This window comes from Acinonyx jubatus, chromosome E4 (genome assembly GCF_027475565.1).
Source record: "Acinonyx jubatus isolate Ajub_Pintada_27869175 chromosome E4, VMU_Ajub_asm_v1.0, whole genome shotgun sequence".
NCBI classification, from domain to species: Eukaryota; Metazoa; Chordata; class Mammalia; order Carnivora; family Felidae; genus Acinonyx; species Acinonyx jubatus.
Genome location: NC_069395.1, coordinates 979,954 through 1,001,452, shown reverse-complemented (window position 1 = coordinate 1,001,452; position 21,499 = coordinate 979,954). Strand labels below are relative to the sequence as shown.

At 62.9% G+C, this 21,499-nt stretch overlaps 1 protein-coding gene across 3 annotated transcripts in view; it reads left to right on the top strand.

Moving 5' to 3' along the window:
* KCNN3 (potassium calcium-activated channel subfamily N member 3) overlaps nucleotides 1-21,499 on the top strand; it is a 117,850-nt gene that overhangs the window by 20,679 nt on the left and 75,672 nt on the right. For all 3 annotated transcript variants that reach the window (XM_027048735.2, XM_027048734.2, XM_027048736.2), the window contains exon 3: nucleotides 17,194-17,289. In XM_027048735.2, the coding sequence (XP_026904536.1) occupies nucleotides 17,194-17,289 (96 nt within the window). The remainder of the gene's footprint in view (nucleotides 1-17,193; nucleotides 17,290-21,499) is intronic.

Here is a 21,499-nt window from a genome sequence, read left to right as displayed (position 1 = left end):
GGCCTCGTACACAGTAGGCGCCGAGCTTTGCGGGCCAGGGCTCCTGCTCGGCGTGCCGGCCACGGATACGGAACAGGGCTCGTGGCCCCATTTACCGACCTCCCCGTGGAGCGGCTGGCCCTGTGCAGAGCCCCTCTCTACACGTGCCATCGCATTTACAGTCACCGCACTTCACGCCGTGTAGACTGTAAGCGCCAGTGGGGATCCCCCCCCCCCGCGATGACCAGGGGGGGGGGCATCCTGACCCTGATGCTTTGCTGCCTCTGCTGACACCAGACCCTTCCCTTGAGGGTCTTCATGGTGAAAGAGGCGTGAGCACATGGTGGGTGACGCGTGCAAGGAGAGAGGTTTGGACCAGGAACAGAGTGGCACAGACAGGAAGTCACGGAGGCCCAGGGAAGGTCACAGAGGGTGGCCCTGAGCCCCGTGGGGATACCAGACGCTGTGTGGCACCTGGGAAGAAGCCAGCACAGGGCGCGGGTCGGCGGCCTGGAGGGGGAGTGGGGGGCTTTCAGGCAGGTGGGGTGACTCCAGATGTCGGGTCCATTCGGCCCCACACGGGGGGCAGTACTTGGTGGGGTGGAGCCGGCCTCCTGCCACCAGCCCTGCTCAGGGGGTCAGTCTGGGCAGGTGTGGGGTGTGACCCCCAGGGGCTCTTCTCCTGGGGTCATAGGGTCAGCAGGTGCACTGGGCTCCCCAGCCTGGCCAGGCCCCCCTGAGGGCCGGGGGTTTGCCTGCAGGAGGCCACACGTGTTCCTATACCTACACCTGCTCAGACCCAGGAGTGGGGGACCTGGGGTTCAGAGAGGGAAGTGATGTGCCCCGAGAAACACAGCCAGTGGAGAGGCCGACTGACCCCGGGCTTCTGGTCTGAGCCTTCTGGTCCCTCCCTCACTTACTGGCTCCCCAGCCTCCCTCCTCCTCCTCAGCTGCCTCCCTGCCCTCCTCCTCCTCACCTGCCTCCCTGCCCTCCTCCTCCTCAGCTGCCTCCCTCCTCCTCCTCACCTGCCTCCCTGCCCTCCTCCTCCTCACCTGCCTGGGACTCACCCACACGTACTTTTCAGTGTTTCCCTCCCACATCCCCCTGCTCTCAGGCCAGGCTTTGTTCTGGAGAGAGCTGAAGTGGGCTGCCCCACACCCCCCAGGGCTGCCCGCAGGGTCCTGGTCCTGGGGAAGCCTCGATGGGTGGGAGGGGTGGGGGCGGAGGGGGGACAGTGGCTGCAGAAATTTGGAGTTTGGGGGGCCCCGTGCTGGAGTCACAGACGTGTGCATTGGATCCCGACTCCATCAGCACCGGCTGTGTGACCCGAGACTTAACTTCCCTGAGTATCAGTTTCCTTGTTCAGCGGGGGTAATAGTCACACCCCCCTCGGTGGGTCCCAGACGGCTACATTTTGGAATCACCCGGATCTTTCCGGTGCTGACCCTTCCAGCTCCTTCCAGCTCCTGCCCTGTTTATGGGTCGGGGTGCAGCCCCGGGTGTCAGGGTTTTTAGAAGCCCCGCCCCCGACACGAACGTCAGCTGCCGGAGGCACAGGTATGCGGGGTTGAGGGCAGGGTTGAGGGCGGTAACGCGGCCCCGGGGACGACCCAGCCAGGGGAGGGGATTATTTTTTCATTCTTCCCCCTGCCTCTCATTCTGCTTGGCGTGGGGTCTGGAGGGAGAGGAAGCGTTTGCCCCGAGGCCTGACCCTGAGGTGTCTGTCCACGGCCGCCATTACTAGACAAGTCCCTCCAGGGTGACTTAGCCCGGTGTCCCCGTGAGTCTCCTCCTGGTGGCTTTGGGGATGGGACGCCGGTCCCCACACGGCCTGCGGCGTACCTGGTCTGGCACCGGGCAGGGCGTCAGGGGGACACAGTGGGGGCGGGGCTCGGGCGGTTTGAGGCTCTGCAGGCCCGAGGGAGCGCAGACCCTCAGCCGTCCCTCAGCCCCGGGACGTTGTGTCCACTGCTTCGGGAGCAAGAGGGGGCCTGCAGCCAGCCGGGGCTCTCGTCCCTCAGACAGCTCCTCACTCAGCTTCCCTCGAGTGACAAACACTGGATTTAGCTCTGGGGCCCCTGAGGGGGCAGTCGGGGTTCCCTGCCTCGGGCGGCTCCTCCGTGATGTCACCCACCACGTCCCCGCCTTCTCTCCTGGCCACAAACCCTACTTGGCAAATGCCTTTGATCTGTTTTTTTTTTACCCCCCCCCCCCCCACAACAGCGGGGCTTTTAATAGCAAGGCCTTTTGGATCTCTAACCAATCGGTCACCAAATCCTATCCAAAGTGCACTCAGTATAGATGCTTTCATAAAATATATCACCTTCAAGCCAGTGTAAACCCGTGGAATTTGCACACTTCTTTCACAGCATCTCTACAAACTTCACGATATTGAAATCTCCACCCAGTGACCTTTTGGGAAATACTAGATAAATTACAAGAGACCAAGAGGCCGACCAAACAGGGAAACACAGTTTCCAGCGCTGTTCCCTCCGACTGTCAGGCTGACTCCCGGGGCGCCTCCCGCAGGAGCAGCCGGTGGGTCTGAGGGGCAGGTCTGGACGTGGCCGTCCGCACGGCGTGCTGTCTGCTCTCCGCCACCCAAACACTCCCGCCGGCAGCCGGGACCGCGGAGGAAAGGCTCAGATGCGCGGCTGTGGGTCTGCCCCAGGCACTTTGCCGGGTGACAGCGGAGCCTGGCTGAGCACAGTGACCCCCCCGCGGAGCCGTGGGGTCTGGGCCACCCTCTGTGCGCAGGTCGGGTGCTGGGCACCGTCCTCCCTCCCAGTGGGTGGTGGCGGGGACGCACAGCAGGTGTAACGCCCGGTTCCTACCTTGCGTAGGGACACGGGACGTGGAAGGGAAAAGGTGTGCAATCACAGCTGAGGGCCCCCAAGGGGTCTCCTTTCAGTCGTGGGGGCCGCTCCTGTTCCGGCGCCCACTGGCGGAGCCTGGGAACAGGGTGGGCGGGTGCGCATGTCACCACCCGGCCTCTGGAGGGCGCCGATCGCGGTTCCCTCTGTGGTAGCAGCCGCGTGCTGGAGGGCTCATCTCGGGGACAAGTGGACTCGGCAGCCAGCACACCTGCTCTGCCACCACCCTCTGTGAGCTGCGCCTGTCTCAGCCGAGGGGCCGCTGGGCCTTGCTGCCGTTTTCCCCGCGGGGGTACCACCTTTCTGGCCCCTTGGCTGTGGCCAGAGACCCCGCAGCGGTCATGCACATGGAGGGCGGGGGGGGGGGGGGGGGCTGAGAGTGCTCCTGTCTGTCCTCTCTCGGGCTGCCCGGGCGCTCGCTCGCTTCTTAATTGGAAAATTAACTCCATGAACATGAATGGAGTTTTTCTCACACATCGGGCGCTGTGCTAAGTGCTGGAGGCCGGGGAGAAACCGAAAGATGACAAGAGTTCTGGTTCCTGCACTCGCAGAGCTCACGGCCTGCTCCGCGGTCCTTAATGCGCTCAGATGGTCTCCCCGGGAGGAGGTGGACAAGAGGAGGCCGCTCGGGAGGGTCGGGCGGCGGGGGCAGCGAGCCCACAGCTGGGTCTTGAAGGCGGGGAGGGGAAGGTCCGTGGCCTGAGCGAGGTGAGCAGGGGTCACATCATGCAGGTGCCGTGCTCAGGGGATCCAGCTTTCTCCTGAGGGCCCCGGGGAGCCACGGAAGGATTTGGGCCGAGGGGCGGCACATTAGCGTTTGCTATGAACAACGTGGAGTGTATGTGGTTCGCAGAAGGAGCACAGGGGTCTCTGGAGCTGGATTCCAGATCTAGACCCAGCAGCTCGGGGACCTTGGCCAAGTCCTGGCTAGTAAGACCGGCCAGCTCCAGCGAGGACATTCTCCAGAGCCGTGACCCTTTGTTCCGTACGTGTCCATCCACCTCTGGCCACCTGGCCCATGTCTCCCGGCTGTCCCACACACTCCCAGCTGGTGGCAGCTGGACGGAGCCGGGTGACTTCCCCCAACCCCCGTGGCTCACATCACCTGGCCCCTTACAGTTCCGCAGGGACGCTCCCAGGGCCCAGCTGGGCTTCTGCAGGGAGACAGTTGGTTCCCCTGGGCCCCCCGGCCCCCGGCCCCAGTGACAAAACAGTGGACTGGGAGGGGCTGCCCGGAAGCTAGGGACACCTCGGAGTGACCTCGGTGCCTCTGGAGAGCCATCCTGCTCCTCCACGCCGACCTGGTTAAGGCTTGTCACCGTCTGCACTGGGTGCCGGGCCCCAGCCTCCAGTCCTCCTGCCCGGCCCCGAGCACCGTGCAGGGAGGACGGCTGTGGGGGAGGACGGGCTCTCCTCCACGAGCATTATCATTCTGCTGCTTGTTAGCCCTGGCGCTGGCCGCACAGCTTCCCAAGGGCAAGGAGCCGGGTGGGGGCTGCTTAGGGTCTCTGCTCACAGGTTATGCTTAGCGGCTGAGAGGATGGGTTCGGAACAAGTGGGTATCTGTTTAGTCAGTGAGATGAGGAAAGTAAAGGTGGCTCGGGACCCCCGCCCCCACCCCACCCTCCTGTCCCTGGACCCCCACCCCACCCCTCTGCCCCAGGACCCTCTACCCCCTTTCCCTGGACCTCCACCCCACCCCTCTGCCCCAGGACCCACCACCCCTCTGTCCCTGGACCCCCACCCCACCCGCTGAGCCAGAAACCCTTCCACCCCACCCGCTGACCCAGGAACCCCCAACCCCTGTCCCTGGACCCCCACCCCACCTGCTGCCCCAGGACCCCCAACCCCCATCCCTGGACCCTCACCCCACCCCTCTGCCCCAGGACCCCCCTACCCCCTGTCCCTGGACCCCCACCCCACCCGCTGCCCCAGGATCCCCCAACCCCTGTCCCTGGACCCCCACCCACCCGCTGACCCAGGACCCCCCCCACCCCGCCTGCTGCCCCAGGACCCTCCAATCCCCGTCCCTGGACCCCCCACCCCACCCCTCTGCCCCAGGACCCCCCACCCCCCTGTCCCTGGACCCCCACCCCACCCGCTGCCCCAGGATCCCCCAACTCCTGTCCCTGGACCCCCACCCCACCCCTCTGCCCCAGGACCCTCTACCCCCTGTCCCTGGACCTCCACCCCACCCCACCCTGTTCCCACCCCACCCTGGCCCCACCATAGGTGCACTTTACCACCTGGATGCTCAGAACTGTGATGGGGTAGTTCAGCTTGATTCCGCCTCCTTGGGAATTTGGCATGATATTTCATTCATTCATTCATTCATTCATTCATTCACTCATCAAGTACTTGAGTACCTACTCCTACGTGCCAGGCCCTGTGTGAGGTAATGGGACACAGAGACAAATGGGACACAGACCCTGCACAGAAGTCTAGGGTCTGGGGTGACCACCCACGGGAGCCCTGGGGCTGTGGAGCCTGGGGAGCTTATTCAGACCAGGAACCCTAAGCTGACGATCGTCACCTCTGTTCTTGGGACACAGGGAAATGGACACAGTGCAGGGGGGAGGCCACGTGGGTACGGAGAGCAAGGCAGGGCCGGGGAGGAGCACGTGGCAGGGAGGAGGCAGCAAGCGCTCCAAGACGTGCCCCACTCAGCACCCCAGACCCCGCTGTGGCTCATAGCCATGGCCACCCAGAACCCACAGAAGGACAGGCCCACGTGGTAGCTCAGCCCCGCCCTGGCAAGTCGGCCATAGACCGCTCACTTCCTGCTTGGTGCCTCAGTTTCCCATCTGTAAAATGAGGCCCCTGGAGGGGGATCTTGGCGATCAGCTCAGGACTAACATCCTGGGCCCGGCGCAGGGCGCGGTAGACACGGGGCAGGGGGTCCTCGAGCGGACGGCACCGTGTCCCCGTCCCCATGTGAGTGACACCTCGAAGGGGCTGTGGGAGGCCTGCCGTCTCCTCGCTCTCCCAGCCCAGCACCGGAGGCAGGGGGTCTGGCCTCTGCATTGCCTGTTTTCCTGGTGTTGATGTATTCTTCTCTGAGGTTCTGGTTTTGCTTTTTCTTTCTGTCAGTGAGAGATGCTCAAGGTACAGGATGAGTCTGCACGGCAGACGAGACTGCTCCCGGGCAGACCTGCCTCCAAGCGCCCGCACACGCTGTTCTGCCTGCCTGGCGGCCGGCTGCCTGCCCGCTGAAGCCCGGGGGTCACGTTCCCAAGCGTCCCACGCAGGTCACACTCACGGGCCTGTACAGAAAACAACGTTGGGAGATTTGGGGCCCCCGCCTGTGTGACCTCGGGGAATTGTGCAAATATCCCAAGCCTCAGTTTTCCCATCTCTGAGATGGGAGTGGCTCTTCCTGCCTCCCCGAAATCAAATAGGAAACCTGGCCAAAAAATGCTTTGTAAGCAGGAGAACCCTAAGCAGATGCCCAGGACGCAAGTACTCGGTAGCAGATGCATTCTGATACTCGGTCCTCTCCAGAGTTACAGCCTCCTGGGTGCTGAGAAATTCAAGTTACCGAGGGCTCAGGCAGGTGTGAGATTGTCCGTAACAGATGGGGTCACCCGAAAGGGAGGCCGGGTAATCGAGGTTAATGCAGGCGCCGTGACACTGCCTCGCTGAAAACTGTGTCCGCTGATGATGCCGTGATCCAGGCACGAGGCCTGTGCGGAGCCTGAGCAGGGCCCTGGCCGAGGTCTGCGAATCCCAGCCCCCCCCCGCCCCCCCCCCCCCCCCCCCCCCCCCCCGCCTGTGTGGTGGGTGTGGAGGCTGGGAGGCGTGGGCCGGAGGGGCAGGGCAGTGGATCACACGATTCACTGTCTACACAGGGAAACTTTGGTATCACGTTAATTGTTACTGTTCCTGTTGATGGTGGCGGGTGATGGGCACACACCGGCCCCCGGCCCCGGGGTGCGCGCTCACCCCTCGCACAGACCGTAAACGCCGGGGCCCGGGAGCAGAGTGTTTCCACGTGCACTCTCTGGTCTTCTCACGGGAAGTCTGGAAGGAAGAGAGGACTCTTCCTCTGCCTGGTGGGTGTTACGGACAGTGACGGAACCGTACAGACGGCGTGGCCTGGCTTCCCGGGGGCCAGCCCCACGCAGAGGCATCCGCTGGCTGGAGTCGGGGGCTCCGTGCCTGCGGAGACAATGAGCCGGCAGCCGTGGCTTCAGGTGAGTGGCGGCCAAGGGGCCACGGCCACGGGCAGCACGGAATCAGAAGGCTCTCCCCTTACCTCGTGATTTCAGCAAACTGCAATCACCCCGAGCCTCCTGTGTCCTCATTTGTCAAGTGGGGACCACAGTTGTGTTGAGGCTCGAGTGACGCCTGTGTGACAGTGGTAGACTCAGGCCTGACGCGTACATCCTCGTAGAGTTTGAATCTGGGCTCAGTCCCTAGAAGAGCGCCCTGCGGGGACCGCGGGGTCCCCCCGCAGCAGCTCTGATGTGAACCCGCTGGGGCGGGTGAGCGCCTGCCTGAGGTCTGGGCTGCAAGTCCCTGCAGGAAGGAAGCGGATGCCATAAGTACCTAGAGGGGCTGAGACTCCCGGCTCCCCGAGGTGTGGCAGGCCGTCTGGGCGGTGGGACCCCGGCTCTGCACACACGGGCGGGAGGCTCTGGGCTGATGGCTCCTCCGACCACGTTGGTGCCAGACAGAGGGGGCAGGAGGACGCGGGAAAGTCGGTGGGTGCCGCCTCCGTCCGCACCGGCCTGCACACGCAAACGCTGGGACTGACGCAGCCCAGCCGGTCCCTGCACGGCTATCCCTCCACGTCCGTGTGGCGTCCCGTGCGCAGGAAGAACCCAGAAGAGGGGTCTCTATGTTGGGGACTAGAGCTTGTTTTAGTCCCCTCGGCCACCTTACGGTGCAGAACTTTACTTATTTTCCAGAAGTTATTTCTCTGATTTGCCCTGAAACAGCCTCGGCAGGAACACCTGCTCCCCAGACGGGGTCAGTCCCCGCAGACGGATGGCAGTGAGTCACAGAGGGTCCTGCCCGACAGGCGGGCGACAGGCGGGTGGGGCAAACACTGGCCCAGCTTCTGGAGACTTAGGGCCAGGTTAGCGCTTTCTGCTACGGCTGTGTGGCCTTGGGCGGGACAGAGCCCCTCTCTGGGCCTCACTTTCCTGGCCTGGAGTGGGGTGGGGGGCAGCTCGCCTAGAAGGCCCCTCCAGCTGAGTCCCAGCATCTGGCCGAGGACCTGCTGCCTTCATGCCCCGGGGGGGCGTGGCCGTGGAGGTGCCCTCAGCGTCCTGCTCCCGGCTGCCTGGGTGCTCAGGGGGCGCACGGACAGGCTCTTCCTTAGCTGGGAGGCTCCAGAACGGCCTTCAGGCAGTCTGCGGAGCCTGCGGGCGGTTGTTTTTCTCACCATATGGGATTCCTGGGCATCTTAAAATTTTCATTCGGCCCAGACATTGCTAGGCTCGGGATGGTTCTGCCCCGTGTGGGGGCGGAGATGGTTCGCCTCCGGGCACCAGGCTGGCAGTGGGGTTCCCTGATGGGGCTGGAAGGGGATGTGAGCCTCTGGTGTAGGCAGAGGCAAGATCACAGGGCAGAGGAGGGACGAGATGGCAGGGAGGTGAGGCTGAGGTTAGGGGCACAGGCGGGTCCGTGGGCCTCACTTGGCATTTTTGAGACCAAAACCCGCTCCCGTGCCTGCCGGCAGACACGGCCCGTCCACCGGAGGTGAACTGACTGGTTCATTGCAGCTGGCTGTGGAGGGGCCGTGAGTCTGGCCCGCTACCTGGGTGGACGGGAGGCGACAGGCCCCGCCCGGGCATGCTCGGTTCGAGCTGGGAGCCCAGCACGCACACAGCTTCCTGCAGGGCAAGGTGCTTTCTTGCTGTTTTATTGGTTTGGGGCCAGATAGATTTTAATAAGAGCAAATAAAACGACTTCAAAGCCAGCCACAGAGAATGCACAGTTATTTGTTATACACATTCTGGAACACGTAAGAAGATAGGGGCTCCTGCTGGCCGGAAGAAACATGGGGACCACGGCCTTGGTGGGGGCGCCGTGGCCATCTGCAGGGGAAGCCCTCGTGGTGACAGGGACAGGAGACAGAGTGGGGCTCTGCCGCACGCTGGCGCGGAAGGGTCAAGTGGCTTTCTGTAACTCAGGGCCCGGGGCTGCCGGGACCAACCGGGCACACGTGCCCCTCCCGACAGGCCTTCCCAAGACGCCCCTGGTGGCGGGTGAGCACCTGTCAACGCGGGAGGAGGCTGTCACGGCCCGGAGCGCTCACCTCCTCACGGGCAGCGGGGAAGGAAGGGTAACGAGGGGCACAGTGTTTATGGGAGAAGGAGGCAGAGCCGCCGGGTGAGAAAGCGGGAGGTGGTGTCCAGGATGGGGTGGCCCGGGAGGCCCCAGCACCCAGGTTCTGAGCTCAACACAGGCTGGTGTTCGATGGGGGCTGAGCCGGCCTCTTGGGCCTCTGTGTCCTCACACAGAGCGAAGTGTGGCGACTAGCTGATCTCCCAGGATGCCTCCAGGCGCGGCGTTCTGTGTTACAAGTGTGTCTAGGGGAGGGTGTTGAGAGTGAGGACTTTTGGCACGGGCGTCTGCGACGCCACAGTCAGAGCAAGGCTTCACCCAAGGACAGCACTCCAGAAGGCCGAATCCAGGTCTCTGAAACAGTCAGAGCCTTCCAAAGTAGAGATGGGCGGCCTTGATAGGGAGTGAGTTCCCTGTCCCTGGAGGTAGTCAAGCCGACTGAATGACCACGTGCTGGGACTCTTACAGAGAGGCCTTTAGGTTCTGGGCCTCCACTACTTATGTGTGCAGTTGCCCACTTGGCAGTGTCTCCTGCAGGCTGTGATGGTGGCCCCGGCTTTCCGGAATGTTCTTGTGCACCTGGCGCAGCAGCTCTTGTCCCTGGCTGCACATCAGAATCACCGAAATGTTCAAAATTTGACATGTCAGGGTCCAGGCCTCACCAGCAGACACTCTGATTTAATTGTTCTGGAGTGAGTCCAGGGCCCCTCGGGCCTAGATGGGTAGGGACTGTGGTGCCTGGCGGGTGAGCTTTCCCCCACCCCGTACTGCCTGATGGGGGGTGGGGGACAGAACCCCCGGGTTTCACTCTGCCTTGCTGGAGGGCTCCAGTCTGAGGCCGTCTGGGCCCCTCCACACCCAGCCCCCCAGCAAACATCGGTGAAGTGCCGACTGTGTGTCTGGAAGAGTCGGGCCGTCCTCGGAGCGGTTGGAAAGACCCCGTCGTGTGCGTTTCCACCGGCCACGTGGCAAGCACGTAATATAAAATTCGATTGAATTGCACGGAGTCTTTGCCAACGTAAGTGGGGCAGGGAAATAAATTACAGACAAGCGGGCGGGAGAGAATTCGTGATATGCCAGTTCCCCTGTGCTCAGACCTTGTAAAGGAAAGTATCTCCTTAATTGGAATTATGTTTGTGGCCTTGGGGGTGACCCGTCTGACTTGATATTTTGGTGCCATAGTCTCCCAAGTGACCTTTTTCCCTTCCTTGGGGCGTCAGGCAGCAGGAGAGCCAGGGCCTGGGGTGGGTCATTTCCTCCTCATTGGTGTCCTGGCCGTCACACCGGCTTCGCTGAGCATCACACGGCCCCCTCCGCTCAGCCCTGAGTGTCCTTGTTGTCAACCGTGTGGTGTCCCTTACACGCCAGGTTCCATCCCCTTCTGGGAATGACAAGGCAGAGGCCACGGAGAAACGCTCCAGGCCAACCTGACTCGGTGGGTTTTATTCGCGGACGGCTGGCTTCCCTCACTGGCCACGTCCCCGCCTGCCCGCCCCACACCAGGTGGGGCCGGCTGCACTTGCTGGGCTGGTGCAGACCCCCCGCCTGACCTGAGGCTGCTGGGGTCTGTTGTGACAGAAGGTGACCGAGGCCGAGCGGTGACGTGGCTGGGGCGCCGTTGGGGCAGGTGACACGGGGCTAACCCCGGTGGGAAGGCCTGGAAGGCGCCTTCTCATCCCTGCCGTCCTCCAGTCCCAGCGCTCCCCGGGGGAAGCCAGCACAGACCTTTGGTTCCTGCTTCCCACGCTGGAATCCAGCCTCCTCCTCCTCCTCGCTCAGGGCTGCTGGGCAAGCGACCCGGGCCCCAGGGGGTCGCTCGGAGTCGCCCCAGCACCTGGCCGTGCAGCGCACAGTCAGCGTCGGCCGCCGCCCTCCCCTGCGCCCTGCTTCCTGTGTCCGGAAAGTCAGGGTGCAAGTGTCTGCTGCCTGACGCACCTCGCCACGTGCCCCCTTCCTTTGAATACGCCACGTTCCCACGTTCGGCTGACACCTGTTGGCCTGCCGCGTGCCCGACCACACCCTCCACCCGCGGAGGTGGACAGATCAGAAACTCCGCCTCCCCCCCACCCCCACCCCCCCGGCTGGGGCATCCACCTTGACGGTCGAGCCAGCGCACATCGGTGGGCAAACTGGCCTTCCCAGCGGAGGTGCGGCTGACCTGGCGACACGGGCGGTTCTGGGGCCCAGGCGGGCTGGGGGCCTGCTCGGTGCAGGGATCACCCCGCATGGCATCTGGGTCGTGAACCGAGCAACACCCCAAGATTGAGGACGGGCGAGGAGCCGTCTTCCCGCCCGGCCCCCGTCAGCTGGCCCACAGCGTCCCTGCGGCCTCTGGGTCCGAGAGGAGGGTGACCCGTGTGGCCTCGGCTCTGTGCTCCCGGGGAATATGTCTCACGCACCCGAGGCGCGGTGGGGGACCCGGAACAGGGAAGCGAGGGAGGCCGCAGGGGCTGAGCCCCCCATCCGGCCCCGGGGTCTGGTCAGACACGCCTCAGCCACCCCAGGACTCCCCCTGTGTCCTCGGCGAGTCGCATCTCCGCAGAGAAGGTGCCGCGGGCACTCCTCGCCCCACGTTCAGGACATCGGCTCAGGGTCACGCCCCTGGTCACGCCCCACGTTCAGGACGTCGGCTCAGGGCCACGTCCCCTGGTCACGCCCCACGTTCAGGACGTCGGCTCACGGTCACGTCCCCTGGTCACGCCCCACGTTCAGGGCGTGGGCTCAGGGTCACGCCCCGGTCGCTAGAGGGGCCACCTGCAGGTATTTGTCCCGCCTCCCCCCCCCCCCCCCCCCCCCCCCGGCTTCTGCCCGTTTCTGACCGTCCCAGCCCAGCGTCTCCAGGCCCCGCTCACCTGCCCCTTCCTCGGCTGGGTGGGATCCAGGCTCAGCAGGCGGGGGGCGGCGGGCTGAGTACCCCGCACGGGGCCCGGCCGCGGCCAGGTGCTCAGCACGTGTGCCCAGTGTGACCGGAGGGCACGCATGTTCGGCCCTTTCTGAGCTGCCGGTGCCGGGGGCGCGTCCGGCTTCCGTTGGCGAAGGAGTCTGTCCCCGTGGCTCCTCTCGCTTCACCCCATGCGTGCGGGTGCAGGTGCTGTGAGACCCGGCCTGCAGAGAAGGAGGCCAGAGAGCTTACGCGACAGGTCCCGTGTCCCACGGCCGGGGGGCGGCAGAGCCGGGACTTGAATTCTGGTCTTTCGAACTTTCGGAGGCTCGTGAGGAGCTTCTCTGTCCGCAGCCTTGTTCTGTCGAGAAGACGGCGCGGGCGACGTTGCTGCTGACCGCTGCTCACCGTCCGGTCAGGTACAGAGGTGGGAAAAGGGACGAGGGCAGACGTGCTGGGGTGGCCCCGTGACCCGCGTGCTTGGCCGGCGGCCGTCAGGCCCAAAGTGAATCACAACGTGGGGGCTCCAGCCGGCGACACAAGCCATCAGCGGACCACATATGTATGAGGGTACACACGTGCTTGCACACTCCGCGCGCACACACACACACACACACACACACACACACACACACACACTTTGGGGCCGTCAGCTTGCTTGGGGAGGTGCCCGCACACCCTTGTCCTGGTTAAGCTGGTATTTGTGCCCCAGGACTCTGTTTTTCTGTCATTTTCAAGTGTCCCAAATGATCAAGGACATTTAGAACTTCAGCGTCTCTGGGAAGATGTGCTGTAATCGTGACGATTCTGGCAGGCGACGAGGCGGCTCGGAAGCCGGGGAACACAGGCCCCCCACGCTCTACCCAGCCTTGGGGCAGGCGGTCGGGCAGTCCCAAGGGTCCTCACGGCAGAGACTGGAGGCCAGCAGGGCCTGACCGTGGGGCAGGCAGGGTGCTGGGGCCCGGCAGGACTCGGAGTCTGGAGGAATCCTGGCTTCTTGAAGCCTGCTCGCCCGGTGAGCTGACTTCTCTGAGCCTCAGTTTCTTCCTCCACAAAAGCGGGTTGATGATACTGCCGTGGGTACCGCTGTAGCACAGGCAGATGTCGTAATGAGGGGTCTCAGCTCTGGGAAGGGCTGGCTGGTGGCTGGGGGTGGCTTGCGGGCATTTGGCACACGTTCCCACTCGGCCACGAGTCCCTCTGTGGCCCCTGATGGCGGTGGCTGGCCTGTGCAAGGATGGCTGGAGCTAACTCACATGGTGGGGCGAAGAATAGAAACATCTGGAATCCTGGGGGGCTCAGGTCATGACCTCATGGTTCGTGGGTCTGAGCCCTGCGTCGGGCTCTGTGCTGACGGCTCGGAGCCTGGAGCCTGTTTCAGATTCTGTGTCTCCCTCTCTCTCTGCCCCTCCCCTGCTCTGTCTCTGTCTCTCTGTCTCTCTGTCTCTCTGTCTCTCTCTCTCTGTTAAGAATAAATAAATAAACATTAAAAAAGAAAGAATAGCGGCGCCTGGGTGGTTCAGTCGGTTAAGCGTCTGACTTCGGCTCAGGTCATGATCTCACGGTTTGTGAGTTCGAGCCCTGCGTCGGGCTCCGTGCTGACAGCTCAGAGCCTGGAGCCTGCTTCGGATGCTGTGTCTCCCTCTCTCTTGGCCCCTCCCCTGCTCATGCTCTGTCTCAAAAATAAATAAAAACATTAAAAAAATTATTAAGAAAAGAAAGAAAGAATAATCTGGTATGTAGCTAAAATCTGGGTTAGTTGTGTGACCTTGGAAAAGTCTCTCTTATTCTCTGTTTTTTGTTTTGTGTGTGTGTGTGTGTTTTTTTTTTAATCAGTAAATGGAGACATCGTGGAGTTGTCTGTAGGGTGAGGATGTGAGGTAATTGGTGTAGAAGCCTAGTCTGGGACCTGGCACACAGTCGGTACTCAATAAATGTCAGGGAGAAGTAAAAGTTCTGTTAAGTAATTTCAAGAAGCACTTATTAAGCACCTGTTGTGGTCAGAGGTCGGAGGTCACACAGCATGGACACTGTGTCCCTGGTTCTCAGGCTCTCCCCGAGCTTGTGAGCCTCATGCCGTGGTTGTGTACTCTGATGCTTTATATAGTGTGGTCCTGTATTTGCAGTCTTTTTCACATTAAAAAAGTAAAACATTTAAAAATAATTGGAAATACCGTATATGCAGCTTTGTGGTCTGAGTTTTTCACTTGATGTTGTACCATGAGCTTTTCCTCTTCAAACGTTCTCTGCAGAAGTGGTTTTCGCTGGCTACCTAGTGGTCTATCGCTGGCTATTCCCAAATGTATTTAACCACTCTGATAATGTTGGGCATTTAGGAATAAATGGCTTAAAAATGGCTCATCTGTTGGGATTTAGTCCCTAAGAATTCCGTGTATGAAGGGTCACTACTGTGTCGTTGAACAGCTCTGAGTTGCAGAGTCGCCCAGCTGAGGGGCCCCCCGTCCCCCGTGGCCTATCAGTCCCTGTGGCCCCTCAGCAGGGAGGCGAGTACCCCCACGTGCCGTCCAGCCGCTGCCTCGCTGGCTGCCGTTGCCGGAAGAACCGTATTAATCTCAAGCTTCGCTGGACGGAGTTCAGGCAGCAAAAAAAGATGACAATTCAACATTTGACAAGTAGGAAACATATCTAGTCCAGCCATTCTGATGTATTTTCCGGCTGGTAAACATGTCAATGGTTTACTTTTTGTGGACGCGTAACAGAGAATGCGAGGAAATCTGCAAAGTCGTGAGGGTCCTGCTGCTCCGGGGCTGGGTGAACACAAGGGGAGGGGGCGGGGGGGAGTCGCCTCTTCTGTGAAGGTTCTGAGTTTGAGAACGAAAGGAAGAGGCTCGAAGGAGGAGACCCCTCCCTCCACCTCTTCCTCTGGACGTGGTGCAAATAGACTTGGATTCTGATTTCAGTGATTTCTGCCAAAAGAAATACATTAGAGGGTGAAATGTGCTGCTGACCGCAAACCCTTCCCAGCCAAGGCCTGATGTTCCCCAGATGCCCTCAGACCCCTTGGAGGGAGAAGTGAGGGTCATTTCTGAGTCGAGAGCGCTGTGCGCTGTCCCCGCCGGCCCCTGTAGGCTGGTTTGTCTTCTAACGCAGTCTGAGTTCAGTGCCCGCTCCCTTCAGCCCCCTGGAGGCCCGGCCCGTGGGCTTGGCCGGCGTCTCAGGCACCGGGTCGCGGTTTCGAAGGTAGGACCCTTCCTGAGGGCTGTCCCTGTGCCCTGAGTGCTCCGTGCCCTCCCTGCAGCCATGGACGTGTGTGTGGGCCCGTGAGTGCGGGCTGCTCTTGGGTACGCCGTGGACCGCGGAGGCTCAGTGACCGAGCGGGGGACTTCCCGCGGCGGGTGCACGGACCCTCCCGGTGTCCGCTGCTGGAGCTTGTGCGTATGCCACGTGGGAAGGCCTGGCGTGCAGGGCACTCTCCGGACACCCTGCGGCCCTGGCGCAGTGTCACTCGTGTAGCGGGTGCTCAAGATATGAGACGTGGTGGAAACCGTCACGAATGAATGAATGAACTATTTCGTGAGTCCTCCCTTGAGTCTCCAGCGCCAGCTTGTGCCTGGCACAAAGTGGGCCCCATAGTTGTATCACGTAAACGAGCGGTGGGTCGACGGGCCCCAGGAGAGCTTCCCTCCGTCAGCCTGCGGGGGTGGGGTGGGAGCGTGGCTTTGGGTGCCTGCTGGCACAGGCCCTCCGCTCGCCCCAGTGCTTCCGTCCTGGACGACACCGTCTGACCCCGCAGACCCCTGTCTGCCCCTGAAACTCTCTGGGACGGTGAGGTCTCCTCCCTCGAGCCCAGCTCGGCCGTGGGTTTGGCAGTCCGTCACACCCTGACTTCGAAATACCTCCGTTCCCGTCGAGCCGTTGTTTAGATCTGCTTAAGTGGGTCCGGCCTTCCCTTCCGCTGTTTCTTGTCACAGGGATGGCCCAAAGGCCGCGGGCAGGGCTCTGGGTTCGGGCCTGAGACCTTGGCTCTGAACTCTGGCACGAGGCACTCCCCCTGTGCCTCTACCTGTAACGTCCGTACAGTCGGGAGAGAGGCCAGGGGTGTCGCGGTGATGGCCAAGAGCGGACGCATGAAGCCGCCTTGTGAACTGTAACGTGCTTTAGGGAAATCAGGCGTGGCGATGCGCCGTGGCTGGTGAGCACAGGGCGTTTGTTCATGGTGTGCGTCTTTCGGCAGTGAGTGCCGCCCGGCTCTCGTCCGCTACCTCTGCTCGGGCTGTGTTCCCATCCTCCCTTGGGACCGGAGTCCTCCCTACTTCCTGGCTCCCACCGGAGTCCTCCCTACTTCCTGGCTCCCAAACGCCCAGGAGGGCGGTGAGGCCCAGCCTGGACGCCCCAAATTTGCAGGGGATGTGATGTGAATGACAGAAGTAGCCCAGCCATCCGCGGCCAGCGCTCGTCTAGGACCGTTCACAAACTGCTTTACTCTTCCCAGAGGCCCCTAGGCGGGTCCTAATGTCTTCCCCATCAGACGCTTGAGACCACTGAGGCAGAGGTCGGGTAAGAGGCCCGAAGCCACAGAGCCAGGAGGGGCTGTGTCTACGGCACGGGTGCTACCAGCCCTGGGGCTCTGTACGCGCCCTGGGGCTGGAAGACAGGGTGCACAAAGGGGACCCGCCCGCGTCTGCCCCACCCTCCACGGGGACCCTCTCTGCTCTGCTCAGCGCCTTTCGCCCTCCAGCAGCCTCCCTGCCTCCCTTCCCTGCTCTGAGCCTAGTTTGGGGGTGAGAACAGCTGCTGGGACGCTCTGATCCGTCCCGGAGGGAACTCTGCATCATCAGAAACGGAAGGGACCTCGGGGATTGTCTGAGGTTTGTTCTGAGAGAAGAGAGGCCTAAGCTGGCCAGCACCGATGCCCAAACCACACGGCAGCACGAAAAGGAACTGTGCTCACGTGGCTTACGGGCGTGGACGCGCAGTTGTGAGCCACACAGCAGCAAACTGAGCCACGGATGGCAAACGTCTTGCCGGCTCCTCCCAGGAGAGCAGACGGGACTTCACCCTAGAAAACAGGGGCTGGGGGTAGCTGCTTGGCCCCAGCGGCTCGCGGCCCAGCCCAAAGGGCTCCCTGTGTGCCGTGGCCTGCACTCCCCGTCCCCGGAGCCCCCTTCCTGGCTGCCCTAATTCTCTCTCCATTTCTCCTGCAGGATTCCATGTTTTCGCTGGCCCTGAAATGCCTTATCAGCCTGTCTACCATCATCCTCTTGGGCTTGATCGTCGCCTACCACACGCGAGAAGTCCAGGTGGGTGCCGTCCTCTCCCCTCTGCGAGCAGCGCCCGTCCCCACCCCAAAGCCCACCCCGTGCAGCCGCCTGGTGGTGTGGCACACTGTGGCTCTTCCCCTCCCGTCTGGACCCTCAGAGCGAGGGAACTGGGGCTTCAGCAGCTGTGACGCCGTCTTCTTTGGGGGTCCCAGAGGCGAATGTGGCTTCACGATTTGGGGGCGGCTCTTTAACGCCAGCGCACTGAGAACCGCTTTCCTTTTCCATTGGGCCTTTCAGAACCTTGGCCACTGAACCCCCCAGGGAGGCAGACCTATCTCCCGTCCCCTTGCACACGCACGTACACGCACGACACTCGAATTGCACCAAATCCCTCCGGGACTCTGCATCTCTGAGTGGTGTGGGCTTTACCCGCCGCAGACCCTGGAGGCTGGGAGGGGTCATTTTCTAGACGGAATAGGAATACCGGTCAGATGTGGGGAGGGGCTGCTCAGAAGTGACTGTGCCCCCAGAGAAACGTCGGCTGGGCCTCCGGGCCCAGCTTCCAGCCTGACCAACAGGGGTCCCATGCGGACCAGGAAGGGTAGACGGCGAGAGGGTCTGTGGCATCTTCCCAGGACACCGGGGCGCCCGCACTGCCCGGCCCTGCAGGCTGACCGGCCCCGCTGGAGACCCGGGTGGTTCTAAAACCTCCAGATGCTTTTTCTCCCATGTATGCGAGTCTGGAGATAATCCCCGTCCCTGGGCTGGAGGAACACAGTTCGATTCGTGTCTGGGCCACAGGCGACACATTGACAAAGACCAGAGCTCGCGGTCAGAGAGACCGGCTGGGTCTCGGCCGGGACCCCTTCCTACAGGGCGTTTTTGTTTGGCCCCGCAACCTTTCTCAGGCTGCTGTGAGGACAGGATGTGCTCTGTGAGCCGGGAAACACCGTGCCAACCTCGTCCCCGTTACGGGGCATTCTGGGCAGGGTGGACCCGTCTGCCTTCCTGGCAGTGTCTGGGGGCCCCCGGCCAGCCTGGATGGGCAAGCCTTGGCTCCCGGCCACCCTGGCAGGGCTCCAGGCAGCCGAGGACCAGAGGACACGGATCTAGGAGCTGCGACTCTAGTCTCCGGGGGGCTGCGGTGCTCAGACAGGCGTGTGCCCTCAGGGCGTCCAGACACTGCCACCAGCTTCTCTCCTGGAGCCTGAACTGCCCGACCCAGACCACTGTCCCGTCAACCCCAGGCAGGAGCCAGTACCGGCTGGGGGGGGGGGGGGGGGTGGGTTAGGGACCAAGACAGGGCTGAGGGTCACCGTCTGGGCCCCAAACCAGCCGTGGCGCCCGGGGCTTCCCTCAACCCCACCGAACCCTCACGTCCTCATCTGGAGGGAGCCCCTTGGCGCGTATCACCCTGATCTACGCAAGATGTCACCCGGGCCCAAGAGAAAAGGCGGAATCGTGACGCTCAGCCACGCGTCCCTCCCTCCCGTACTCTCGTGGCCCTGGTTCCCTCCTGCGGGCCTGTGGCCTCAGCGCCGGCCTGGGGCGGGGACACCACCTCGCCCGGCGTCCTCTGTCCCAGCCCCAGCTCGCGGCCAGGCTTTGCTTTGTCCTGATTACGGGCAGTAGAGGACACTGTCTCAGCCGTTAGGGCCTGGCGCTCAGCACTTGCAGAAACAAAGTGAAGCCAGTGTCATTGAGTCCTGGCTCAGACACTTCAGTCTGCACGACCTGGGCCGGTAACAGCGCCTCCAGGCCTCAGTTTCCCTGGGTGAAGTATAGGAGTCACATCACCCACTTAGGGTCGGGAACAGTGGAGTCCAGGGTGGGCGTTCATGGCACGGGACCCCTCTGCCCCACTCTTCCAGCCGGGCCTCGCCCGTCCGTGTGCCAGCTGGGCCCACGAGGTGGCCCCCTGCTGACCGCCGGCACCGGCAGCCGGCTGGGCTTCCTCCCGCACCCCTGCCAGCCCCGCCTGGCTCTCAGCTGCCCTGGCTGTGCCCATAGCCTACCTGGCCTCCGTCACGGGGGCAGTCGCCGGCACGTGGCTCCCTCTGGAAGCTTACCCTTCCAGTAAGTTCTCTCTGCGCAGACCTTCTCCTGCCACGGGGAGGTGGGACGGCGTGGGCCCGGATGGCGTGGGGAGGGCCGGCTCCTGCAGGGCCCCTTGTAGGCACCTCGGTGGACCCTACCGTTCTCTGTTCTGTGTCTTTCTCCCCAGACTTCGGGATGGTAAGGTCACTATCTTTACGTTTCCAGGGACCCGTGGTGTCTGACGAGCAGGTTATCTGCGGGGCACGTCCTGAGGGAAAGGGTGCTGGATTCTAGACACCCGGTTTCCAAAGCAATTTAGATCATCCCTCAGTTCTGTGGTCTCGGGCCTCATCTATTAATTGGGAATCGAAGCCTTCTAATTCGGTAATTGTCCGGTGCAGGTCTGGGCACAGCCGGGGACCTGCTTCCTGAGGGCGGAGGCGGGCTGCCCCGGAGCCTGGATGCTGGCCAGCGTCCAGGCCGCCCCCCCCCCCTTGGACTGGGAACGCCCTCAGGGGGAGCAGGGCAGGGTGTGGCCCATCACCTCCCTGGGGGGGTGTCAGGGGCTTGTGCGAAGGACGCGCTCACAGACTCCCCACTGCCCACGGGTTGCTGTTGACTTGGCTCAATTTTAGCAGGGACCAGATGACCGTGTCTGCGCCCCTGCGCCCCCCCCCCCCCCCCGTGCGCAGAAGCCTGGGGCACCTTCTAGAATGGTATTCCTAGTGTCAGTCTCGATGACTTGTGTTCTCGAGGCAGGATTCTGAAACAGGGTGGCTTTCTGTTGTGGAGCCGCAGGCTTGGATGTCTCCCAGAGGTGACCAGGTGCCCACCCCCACCCGTGCGGGGGCCTCTGTACCTCTGTGACCTGTACTGCCTGTGACAGGGACGCTTGCCCGTGGGCAAAGGCCTCCGGTGGGCGAGGGGTTCTCCGGTAGGTGAGGGGGTTCTCCGGTGAGTGAGGAGGGTCTCCTGTGGATGAGGTGTCTCCTCTGGGTGAGGGGCATCTCATGTGGGTTCAGGGGTCTCCTGTGGACGAGGGGCACTCTCCCGTGATAGGCAGCGTGGGTTTTTGGCAAGTCCACCCCTCTGCGGAGAGGAAGGGGTCTCCCGGAACGTGCGCTCAGCCCGACCGCGCTTCTGAGCCACAAAGGCAGGTGTCCCACAAGGCAGCCCCTGTCACGTTTCTCCTCGGGTTTTGTCCTTGGCTGTTTAGAGGGTGGAGCTTTCAAAGGCTCAGGCGTCTGTTATCCTCAGGCCAGTGTGACCTGGAAAGAAGTGAAGACACAAAAACCAACGCATTTTTGTTTATTTACCAAAACTTTGAAAACGCCACCGACCTCGCACAGTGCTACGGACCGTGCGGTTTGGCGTCACCGGGCCCCGTGGCGGCGCCGGCCACCTCTCCCCGGGCTGCAGACCCGCGTGTGGTGTTGGGGCCCCTGGCGCGGCCCCCCTCTCGCACTCACCACGCGCGACAGGGTCCGCTCCGTGCAGAGCCCGGCGCAGGGGCCCAGCGCTCTCCACTGACCGCCCGGAGCGGAGCCACGGCTCGGGCCGACGCCCCTGGTGCTGTCCCGGAAGGCGGGTCGCCAGAGAACAGACTTCAGAGTAGCGAGCTCGGGTTCGAACCGCGGTGGTTGCCACATTTTAGTGTGTCTGGCAGCCCTTAGCAAGTTACTCGATCCCTCCGATCCCTCCTTGTCAGTCTCCTTCCGCAGGGTGGAGCTGAGAACGGTACCCTGTTGTGGAGCTGGGGACACTGGTCATTTGCATGAGGCGTGGCGGGATCCGTCACCGCCGCCGGGCAGAGTGGGGGCGAGGTGGTGAGTGCGGGCCAGTCTCCTGGGACGTCGCCTGCGAATGCGGGGATGCCAGGGTGGCAGCTGGAGCAGACACAGTGCGGAGGGAGGGTCCTCGTCCACTTTTACAGGGACTGCTGTCCTCCGGCTGCCAGAAAGGGGCCGGGTTCTGGTCCAGGAGCGCGCAGGAGGGGGAGGGGAAGTGCCCTGGCTCAGAGCCCGGCCGGGGTGGGCGTGCACACACCCCTCTGGGGGCAGGAGCGGAGCCGGGTGAAGCCGTCGGGCACACAGCAGGGGCGGGAAGTTCGCCACGGAGCTGTGGAGGGAGCTGATGTGAGCGTGCTCACGGGTCGCGTGCACAGCGAGGCTGAGGTTCCCGCTCTTGTTTGGGGGCCTCCCGTCTAGTGCGG